The 11,021-nt window shown below is 53.9% G+C and overlaps 1 protein-coding gene across 1 annotated transcript; it reads right to left on the bottom strand.

The window, feature by feature from the left end:
* Positions 1-553: 553 nt before the first annotated feature.
* On the bottom strand, positions 554-9,702 carry LOC133362930 (ragulator complex protein LAMTOR4-like). The gene is made up of 4 exons (XM_061581912.1): positions 9,520-9,702; positions 7,719-7,799; positions 4,559-4,676; positions 554-870 (listed from the first exon to the last, which is right to left on the bottom strand). Exons 1-4 carry the CDS (start codon positions 9,520-9,522, stop codon positions 773-775), a joined length of 300 nt encoding a protein of 99 aa, XP_061437896.1. The 5' UTR covers positions 9,523-9,702; the 3' UTR covers positions 554-772.
* Between the last annotated feature and the right edge of the window lie 1,319 nt (positions 9,703-11,021).

The raw sequence follows: 11,021 nt of genomic DNA on the forward strand, positions 1-11,021 counted from the left end.
GGGGTGGGGGGGGGGGGCGCCTCCCCCCCACTCCCTCTTTGTAAGTTGCTTTTCTGTTGAAGTGTGGTGCAGGTGTGTGTGGGGTTGTGTGTGTGTGTGGGGTTGTGTGTGTGTGTGTGTGGGGTTGTTTGTGTGTGTGTGTGGGGTTGTGTGTGTGTGTGTGTGGGGTTGTGTGTGTGTGTGTGGGGTTGTGATTGTGTGTGTGTGGGGTTGTGTTTGTGTGGGGTTGTGTTTGTGTGTGTGTGGGGTTGTTCGCTGTGTTAAGAATCTAAAGCAGACGATTCTGAACTAGGCCTCCCCTAGGTCGACTCAACCTCAAATGAGCACCTGCTGCAGTGGTGTGTAGCAGTAAACATCGCCCTCTTGTGCCACGGTGCTGCCTTCATAGGGGCTGCTGCTGCTACCAGCTAACGGCACTTGGCCTAAGTCTGTGAAGCTTACACAGGGGGGGGGGGGGGTTCTTGGTCTTACACGACTTGAATGCCCAAGTGGGTCACTCTGCACCATGAGGCCAGAACCATTGAAAGAAATTAGCCACGATCAGCTCAATAACAACCTCTTCACGTGGTTTTTATTTACATACGTGAGTGTGTGTGGTGTGTCCCAATGTGTTTTTGTGCATGTCTACACGTGTGTCACGTGTTCGTGTGTGCCTGTACAAGGCAGTGGCTCCCTTGGCCATGTGGGGCGCGGTGGTGGTGGTCACCGTGGCCTTGTAGTGGTGGGCCCCGTGGCCGTGGTGGTCACCGTAGAGCCCCAGGGCCTGGCGTCTCTAGGCCGTGGGGAGCTCCCGCGCCGCGTTCCTCCGCTTCACCACGAATACGCGGCCAGCGGACGTCGTGAGCACGTAGGAGAACTCCCCAAACACCACTGGGGAGTGGGGGGGGGGGGGTACGGGGGTGGGGTACGGGGGGGGGTACGGGGTGGGTACAGGGGGGGGGGGGTACGGGGGGGAAGGGGATAGGTGGAAGAGGGATACTCGTTTTAAAGAGCGTAAATAGTTTTAACTTGTAGTACCGTGCATACTGTGGCATGGTACCTGCTCTCGCTCACTCCCTTAGAGAGAACGAAGCGCCAACTCAGGGAGAGAGGGGAAGACTCGGAGAGGACGCCTGAGGCTGTGTGTCAGTGTGGAGGCTGTGTGTCAGTGTGGAGACTGTGTGTCAGTGTGGAGGCTGTGTCAGTGTGGAGACTGTGTCAGTGTGGAGGCTGTCAGTGTGGAGACTGTGTCAGTGTGGAGACTGTGTCAGTGTGGAGGCTGTGTCAGTGTGGAGGCTGTGTGTCAGTGTGGAGACTGTGTGTCAGTGTGGAGGCTGTGTCAGTGTGGAGACTGTGTCAGTGTGGAGGCTGTGTCAGTGTGGAGGCTGTGTCAGTGTGGAGGCTGTGTCAGTGTGGAGGCTGTGTCAGTGTGGCGGCTGTGTCAGTGTGGAGGCTGTGTCAGTGTGGAGGCTGTGTCAGTGTCGAGGCTGTGTCAGTGTGGAGGCTGTGTCAGTGTGGAGGCTGTGTCAGTGTGGAGGCTGTGTCAGTGTGGAGACTGTGTGTCAGTGTGGAGACTGTGTCAGTGTGGAGACTGTGGGTCAGTGTGGAGACTGTGTCAGTGTGGAGGCTGTGTCAGTGTGGAGACTGTGGGTCAGTGTGGAGACTGTGGGTCAGTGTGGAGACTGGGTCAGTGTGGAGACTGTGTCAGTGTGGAGGCTGTGTCAGTGTGGAGACTGTGTCAGTGTGGAGACTGTGTGTCAGTGTGGAGACTGTGTCAGTGTGGAGACTGTGTGTCAGTGTGGAGGCTGTGTGTCAGTGTGGAGACTGTGTGTCAGTGTGGAGACTGTGTCAGTGTGGAGACTGTGTCAGTGTGGAGACTGTGGGTCAGTGTGGAGACTGTGTCAGTGTGGAGGCTGTGTCAGTGTGGAGACTGTGTCAGTGTGGAGACTGTGGGTCAGTGTGGAGACTGTGTCAGTGTGGAGGCTGTGTCAGTGTGGAGGCTGTGTCAGTGTGGAGGCTGTGTCAGTGTGGAGACTGTGTGTCAGTGTGGAGACTGTGTCAGTGTTGGAGGCTGTGTCAGTGTGGAGACTGTGTGTCAGTGTGGAGACTGTGTCAGTGTGGAGGCTGTGTCAGTGTGGAGACTGTGTGTCAGTGTGGAGACTGTGTCAGTGTGGAGGCTGTGTCAGTGTGGAGACTGTGTGTCAGTGTGGAGACTGTGTCAGTGTGGAGGCTGTGTCAGTGTGGAGACTGTGTGTCAGTGTGGAGACTGTGTCAGTGTGGAGGCTGTGTCAGTGTGGAGACTGTGTGTCAGTGTGGAGACTGTGTGTCAGTGTGGAGACTGTGTCAGTGTGGAGGCTGTGTCAGTGTGGAGACTGTGTGTCAGTGTGGAGGCTGTGTCAGTGTGGAGACTGTGTGTCAGTGTGGAGGCTGTGTCAGTGTGGAGGCTGTGTCAGTGTGGAGACTGTGTCAGTGTGGAGACTGTGTGTCAGTGTGGCGGCTGTGTGTCAGTGTGGCGGCTGTGTGTCAGTGTGGAGGCTGTGTGTCAGTGTGGAGACTGTGTGTCAGTGTGGCGGCTGTGTGTCAGTGTGGAGGCTGTGTGTCAGTGTGGAGACTGTGTGTCAGTGTGGAGGCTGTGTGTCAGTGTGGAGGCTGTGTGTCAGTGTGGAGACTGTGTCAGTGTGGAGGCTGTGTGTCAGTGTGGAGGCTGTGTGTCAGTGTGGAGACTGTGTGTCAGTGTGGAGACTGTGTGTCAGTGTGGCGGCTGTGTGTCAGTGTGGCGGCTGTGTGTCAGTGTGGAGGCTGTGTGTCAGTGTGGACTGTGTGTCAGTGTGGCGGCTGTGTGTCAGTGTGGCGACTGTGTCAGTGTGGAGACTGTGTGTCAGTGTGGCGGCTGTGTGTCAGTGTGGAGGCTGTGTGTCAGTGTGGCGGCTGTGTGTCAGTGTGGAGACTGTGTGTCAGTGTGGAGGCTGTGTGTCAGTGTGGAGACTGTGTGTCAGTGTGGAGACTGTGTGTCAGTGTGGCGGCTGTGTGTCAGTGTGGCGGCTGTGTGTCAGTGTGGAGGCTGTGTGTCAGTGTGGACTGTGTGTCAGTGTGGCGGCTGTGTGTCAGTGTGGCGACTGTGTGTCAGTGTGGAGACTGTGTGTCAGTGTGGCGGCTGTGTGTCAGTGTGGAGGCTGTGTGTCAGTGTGGACTGTGTGTCAGTGTGGCGGCTGTGTGTCAGTGTGGCGACTGTGTGTCAGTGTGGAGACTGTGTGTCAGTGTGGCGGCTGTGTGTCAGTGTGGAGACTGTGTGTCAGTGTGGCGGCTGTGTGTCAGTGTGGAGGCTGTGTCAGTGTGGAGGCTGTGGGTCAGTGTGGCGGCTGTGGGTCAGTGTGGCGGCTGTGTGTCAGTGTGGAGGCTGTGGGTCAGTGTGGCGGCTGTGTCAGTGTGGAGACTGTGTGTCAGTGTGGAGACTGTGTCAGTGTGGAGACTGTGGGTCAGTGTGGCGACTGTGTCAGTGTGGAGGCTGTGTCAGTGTGGAGGCTGTGTCAGTGTGGAGACTGTGGGTCAGTGTGGAGGCTGTGTGTCAGTGTGGAGGCTGTGTCAGTGTGGAGACTGTGTGTCAGTGTGGAGGCTGTGTCAGTGTGGAGACTGTGGGTCAGTGTGGAGGCTGTGTGTCAGTGTGGAGGCTGTGTCAGTGTGGAGGCTGTGTCAGTGTGGCGGCTGTGTGTCAGTGTGGAAGCTGTGTCAGTGTGGAGGCTGTGGGTCAGTGTGGCGGCTGTGTGTCAGTGTGGAGGCTGTGTCAGTGTGGAGACTGTGTCAGTGTGGAGACTGTGTCAGTGTGGAGGCTGTGGGTCAGTGTGGAGGCTGTGGGTCAGTGTGGAGGCTGTGTCAGTGTGGAGGCTGTGTCAGTGTGGAGACTGTGTCAGTGTGGAGACTGTGTCAGTGTGGAGACTGTGGGTCAGTGTGGAGGCTGTGGGTCAGTGTGGAGGCTGTGTGTCAGTGTGGAGACTGTGTCAGTGTGGAGACTGTGTCAGTGTGGAGACTGTGTCAGTGTGGAGGCTGTGGGTCAGTGTGGAGGCTGTGGGTCAGTGTGGAGGCTGTGGGTCAGTGTGGAGACTGTGTCAGTGTGGAGACTGTGTCAGTGTGGAGGCTGTGGGTCAGTGTGGAGACTGTGTGTCAGTGTAAAGGCTGTGTCAGTGTGGAGGCTGTGGGCCAGTGTGGAGGCTGTGGGTCAGTGTGGAGGCTGTGTCAGTGTGGAGGCTGTGTCAGTGTGGAGGCTGTGTCAGTGTGGAGGCTGTGGGTCAGTGTGGAGGCTGTGGGTCAGTGTGGAGGCTGTGTCAGTGTGGAGGCTGTGGGCCAGTGTGGCGGCTGTGTCAGTGTGGAGGCTGTGGGCCAGTGTGGCGGCTGTGTCAGTGTGGAGGCTGTGGGCCAGTGTGGCGGCTGTGTCAGTGTGGAGGCTGTGTGTCAGTGTGGAGGCTGTGTGTCAGTGTGGAGGCTGTGGGTCAGTGTGGAGGCTGTGGGTCAGTGTGGAGGCTGTGGGTCAGTGAGGAGGCTGTGGGTCAGTGTGGAGGCTGTGTGTCAGTGTGGCGGCTGCTACCTGTGAGTCGCCGGAATGGCGGCTGGCCCTGGGTGGTGGTTGGGAACTTGGAGGCGGTGCTGACGAGCGCCATGAGCACCCCGGCCACACGCTCGTCGTTGTCCAGGTCCCCCGAGGACTGCAGAGGGGGGTGGGGGCGACACACGGAGTCGGGGTTCAAGTTGGTTCGGCTGTGTGACCGGAATAGCGGTCTCATTCGCAAGGGTGGCCTGCGTTGCCACCAAAAAATGATGTAGACACCCATAGAGACACACAGACACCCATAGAGACACACAGACACCCATAGAGACACACAGACACCCATAGAGACACACAGACACCCATAGAGACACCCATAGAGACACACAGACACCCATAGAGACACACAGACACCCATAGAGACACACAGACACCCATAGACACAGACACCCATACCAATGCGCGACGGTGATGTCACCAGGGCGCCTGTGCCAGGCCTTGCTGACAGCAGGTCACGGGACAGACCCAGGTGCCATGGGTTGGCCGACCGAGATGACCGGTAGATACACCACCAGCTGTACCCCCCACTGTGCAAACTTGCTGCATTTTAGCCACCCGGCGCTCCACTCGTTGAGGGTCGCTCCTCCGCCCTCCGTTTACTGCCTCCAACTGCCCAGTAGCAGCATCCTTCGCGAGCCTCCTCCAGAGACTGATCTTGACACCGCTGGTACCAGTTGTCGGCAAGTCCACTCGTGCGCATTCAGCACCTCTGTAATGCGGGCGCGGGCGACCTCCCGGATGTGACGTCACGGAGAGGTGGAGTTTGGTGACGTGGGAGCAAGGTTAAGGTTCTTAAGGGAGGAGACCGGAAGAAGACGGGAAGAGTGAGAGACTGGACAAGAGGAAGGCCACGTTGGGCGAAGCCAGGAAGAGTGGCACCGGCGGCCAGCGGTGGCCAGCTAAGGGAGCAGCCAGCGGAGCTACGGGAGAAGACAGCAGTGGGGCTGCTGGAGAGAGGCTACGAGAGCGACGAGAAGAGTAACTGCAGCGAGTCGGTTGAGGAGCTGCGGTGAGCACAGCCGGCGAGGCTGTGTGTGAGAGGCTACGAGAGCGACGAGAAGAGTAACTGCAGCGAGTGCAGCCAGTGGGGCTGCGGGAGGGTAACAGCGGCGAGGCTGCTGGAAGGTTACGAGAACAACGGGAGACCAAGAGCGGAGCTGTTGGCGTGACGGGGGTAACAGCAGTATCAGAGCAGTGCGGAAAGCCTCAAAGAAGGACAGCCGTGTGGGTTACGAGAAAGAACCGAATAAAGGACACCAAGCCAGACTTCGTGGTCGAGTCAATTATTACACCTCTATTAGGCCAAACAGAAGCTGTTTAGGCATGCGGTGGCTGGGCATGCGGGCAACATGACCCAGCCAACCGGAGGAGCTCACTGATGGGAATGTGTCCAGATCTTTCAAGGATTTGCAAGCTCCTCACACAATTAAGCCTGCTTAAACCCAATATGGATCGTAGGCACAGACGTTCCACCAGAGGAGTCAAACCTTTCACAAGCAGAGAGAAGGGAGGAAAGGACTGTGGCCGAGAAGACCCGAATCTTCGTGCAGAGCGACAGACCAGGTAGCTTCCACACAGCGTTACGCAACCGATGAAAAGATATTGCCGCCCGACTGATTCGGAGTTAGACCTCTACTGTCAAACCAGAGCTGGTCAAAAGCACACTGCCCAGGTATGGGAAACTCTGCACTCTCTCCACAACTGCTCCATCACAAATGGGTAGCCAAGGCGGAGTGTTTGGTGGCACAAAATACCGAGGCAGGGGCTTAGTTTTGGTGGGGCTGCTGGTAAGGCCCCACCTCTTAGTGACAAGCTCCAGGTTCAGCAGCAGCGCCTTCAACTCCTCTGAGTGAGCAGCAATCACCAGATCATCCGCATACATAACGTGGTTGAGCAATAGGGAGCCATCTCTCGACCACACCCGGGCATCGATCAGCCTCCCATTGTATCTGCACCAGATGGAAATTCCTCCGGTACAGCCATGGAAAGCTGCTCGAACTATGTGGTCAAAGATGTTAAATAATGTGGGAGCCAGAGGACATCCCTGTCGCACCCCAAAGTGAACAGAGAATTGCTCCGACTCCCGGCCACGTAGTTTTACCCGGGCCCGCTCACCATCATGAAGGTCCTTAATGATCGTGAGCAGAGGGTCAGGGACTCCGAAAGCACGAAGAACAGCCCAGAGCCCAGGCCTACTAATGGCATCATAGGCCTTGACCAGGTCAATAAAGCAGAGATGTAGGTCTTGTTGGAATTTCGTACACCTCCGCTGTAGCAGACGGACAGAAAATATGGCATCTGTGCAGAACCACCCTGGTCTGAAACCACATTTGGGCTCCGCAAGCACAAATACCCATAGAGATACATAGATACCCACAGAGATACACAGATACACAGAGATAGAGACACACAGACCCAGAGATACATAGAGACACACAGAGACCGATAGAGCTACATAGAGACACAGATATCTAGAGATACATAGACACACAGAGACCCATAAAAATCCAGAGACAGAGACCCACAGAGATACATTGACACCCATAGAGATAGAGACACACAGTTACATATACACCCATAGAGATAGAGACCCAGAGATAGAGACACAGAGGTAAATAAAGAAACAGCGACCCGTAGCTCTGATGACACAAAAATAATAAGTTCACCCTTTCCAGCAATAACAAGATGTTCAAACACCAAATCGACTGTGAATAATCATCGCAAGGCCTCAAAAGCGGTGGGGAGCACAGCTGGCGGTGCATCAGCCGCTCATCTCAGTGGGACAACCCACGGCAACCTGCTGGGTCTGTCCCGTGACCTCCTGCACCTAGCCTGGCACAGTTGGCGGTGCATCAGCCGGTCATCTCAGCCGACCCATGGCACCTGCTGGGTTTGTCCCGTGACCTCCTGCACCTAGCCTGGCACAGTTGGCGGTGCATCAGCCGGTCATCTCAGCTGACCCATGGCACCTGCTGGGTTTGTCCCGTGACCTCCTGCACCTAGCCTGGCACAGCTGACAGTGCTTCAACCGGTCATCTCAGCCGACCCATGGCACCTGCTGGGTTTGTCCCGTGACAAACCCAGCAGGTGCCCTGCACAAGCACTGCGGTGGCACCAACGTGTAGGCATCTGCGTCTCTCACCGCCAGCATCCCGTCGTCGCTGATCATCAAGAATCCCTGCTGGTCTGGGATCAGCTCCACTCCCTGTGCCAGAACATTCGCCTGTGGACACACAGAGACAAACATCCCCCGTGTAGCCTTAACAGACGGTCGGGGCAAGTGCTGTTAGCGAGGAGCAGTGCCTATGAAGGCCAGCACTGTGGCACACGAGGGGGTGGGTGGCCAGCACCACGCCCGGCCGCCTTTGTCTCCCTCGCCACGATGTTTAACTGCACACCGCATCAGGTACTCGTTTGAGGCCGAGTCGACCTAAGGGATGCCCAGGACCGGTTTCCTATCTCTTATCATTGGCCCCATACTACTATACACTACTATACACTACACCACACACTACACTACTATACACTACACCACACACTACAATACACCACACATTACACTACTATACAATACACCACACTACACTACTATACACTACACCACACACTACAATACACCACACATTACACTACTATACAATACACCACACATTACACTACAATACACTACACATTACACTACTATACACTACACTACAATACACTACACATTACACTACTATACACTACACTACTATACACTACACTATACACTACACATTACACTACTATACATCACACATTACACTACTATACACATTATACTACTATACACTACACATTACACCACTATACACTACACACCACACATTACACTACACATTACACTACTATACACTACACTATACACTACACATTACACTACTATACACTACACTATACACTACACATTACACTACTATACACCACACATTACACTACTATACACCACACATTACACTACTATACACCACACATTACACTACTATACACCACACATTACACTATACACTACAATATACACCACACACTACACTACTATACACCACACATTACTATACACTACACTATACACCACACATTACACCACTATACACTACACATTACACCACTATACACTACACCACACATTACACCACTATACACTACACATTACACTACTATACACTACACATTACACCACTATACACTACACATTACACCACTATACACTACACATTACACCACTATACACTACACATTACACCACTATACACTACACATTACACCACTATACACTACACATTACACCACTATACACTACACATTACACCACTATACACTACACCACACATTACACTACTATACACCACACATTACACTACTATACACTACACATTACACTACTATACACTACACATTACACTACTATACACTACACATTACACCACTATACACTACACATTACACCACTATACACTACACATTACACCACTATACACTACACCACACATTACACCACTATACACCACACATTACACCACTATACACTACACATTACACCACTATACACTACACCACACATTACACTACTATACACTACACATTACACCACTATACACTACACATTACACCACTATACACTACACCACACATTACACCACTATACACTACACCACACATTACACCACTATACACCACACATTACACCACTATACACCACACATTACACTACTATACACCACACATTACACCACTATACACCACACATTACACCACTATACACTACACCACACACTACACTACTATACACTATACACCACACATTACACTACTGTCCTAGCTGGGAGCCGCCCACAGCCAAGGCTTCCAAGGGGACATGGAGTAGGCCTCGCCAGGCCGACTCCGAGCCTAGCCGAGGTAGGCCGCCTCAGTCTCCAACTCACCATTGTCGTGTCTCCTCCTCGTCGTCTTCACGAGAGACACAGACACACAGAGAGACAGAGAGACACACAGAGAGACACACGAGAGGGAGATTCTCCACGCACCACACGAGCGAGTGGAGCTCGCGGGGAGCTCCTGCGACGCTACAGCGGGAAGTTGAACTGCGACTTTAAATGGCGGTCACGTGGTGGCGGTCACGTGGTGGCGGTGACGAGGGGCGGGGCTTAGTACCCCGCCTCACCCGCTGCCCCCCCTAGTGGAGACAGAGCGGTGGTGCCACTGTGGCCTTGCAAACCAAACTATGGACCACATCAGTCAACACACAGAGACACACAGAGACACGTAGAGACACGTAGAGACACACAGAGACACGTAGAGACACGTAGAGACACACAGAGACACACAGAGACACACATAGACTCACAGAGACACACAGAGACACACAGAGACTCCGAGACACACAGAGACTCACAGAGACACACAGAGACACGTAGAGACACACAGAGACTCACAGAGACACACAGAGACTCACAGAGTCACACACAGAGACTTGCATAGACACACAGAGACACACAGAGACACACAGAGACTCCGAGACACACAGAGACTCACAGAGACACACAGAGACTCCGAGACACACAGAGACTCACAGAGACACGTAGAGACACACAGAGACCCACATAGACACACATAGACACAGAGACACACAGAGACTCACAGAAACTCCGAGACACACAGAGACACACAGAGACTCCGAGACACACAGAGACTCACAGAGACACACACAGAGACCCACATAGACACACAGAGACACGTAGAGACACACAGAGACACAGAGACGCACATAGACACAGAGACTCCGAGACACACAGAGACACACAGAGACACGTAGAGACACACCGAGACACACATAGACTCACAGAGACACACAGAGACTCCGAGACACACAGAGACTCACAGAGACACACAGAGACACGTAGAGACACACAGAGACCCACATAGACACACAGAGACACAGAGACACACACAGAGACCCACATAGACACACAGAGACACACAGAGACACACAGAGACTCACAGACACACACAGAGACCCACATAGACACACAGAGACACGTAGAGACACACAGAGACACGTAGAGACACACCGAGACACACATAGACTCACAGAGACACACAGAGACACACAGAGACACACAGAGACTCCGAGACACACAGAGACTCACAGAGACACACAGAGACACGTAGAGACACACAGAGACACACAGAGACCCACATAGACACACAGAGACACACACAGAGACCCACATAGACACACAGAGACACACAGAGACTCACAGAGGCCCACAGAGACACACAGAGACACGTAGAGACACACACAGAGACCCACATAGACACACAGAGACACACACAGAGACCCACATAGACACACAGAGACACGTAGAGACACACAGAGGCCCACAGAGACACACAGTATCACAGAGACACACAGAGACACAGAGAC

Source organism: Lethenteron reissneri, unplaced genomic scaffold (assembly GCF_015708825.2).
Source record: "Lethenteron reissneri isolate LAM-NWPU_2019-01 unplaced genomic scaffold, ASM1570882v1 scaffold_1638, whole genome shotgun sequence".
Taxonomy (NCBI): Eukaryota; Metazoa; Chordata; class Hyperoartia; order Petromyzontiformes; family Petromyzontidae; genus Lethenteron; species Lethenteron reissneri.

What these genes read in the sequence shown, in the direction of transcription:
- LOC133362930 (XM_061581912.1), bottom strand. An exon ending in GCGACGACGGGATGCTGGCG is followed by an intron (nt 4,677 to 7,718) that starts GTGAGAGACGCA and finishes CCCCCTCTGCAG; the next exon opens with TCCTCGGGGGACCTGGACAA. An exon ending in GCCATTCCGGCGACTCACAG is followed by an intron (nt 871 to 4,558) that starts GTAGCAGCCGCC and finishes CCCACTCCCCAG; the next exon opens with TGGTGTTTGGGGAGTTCTCC.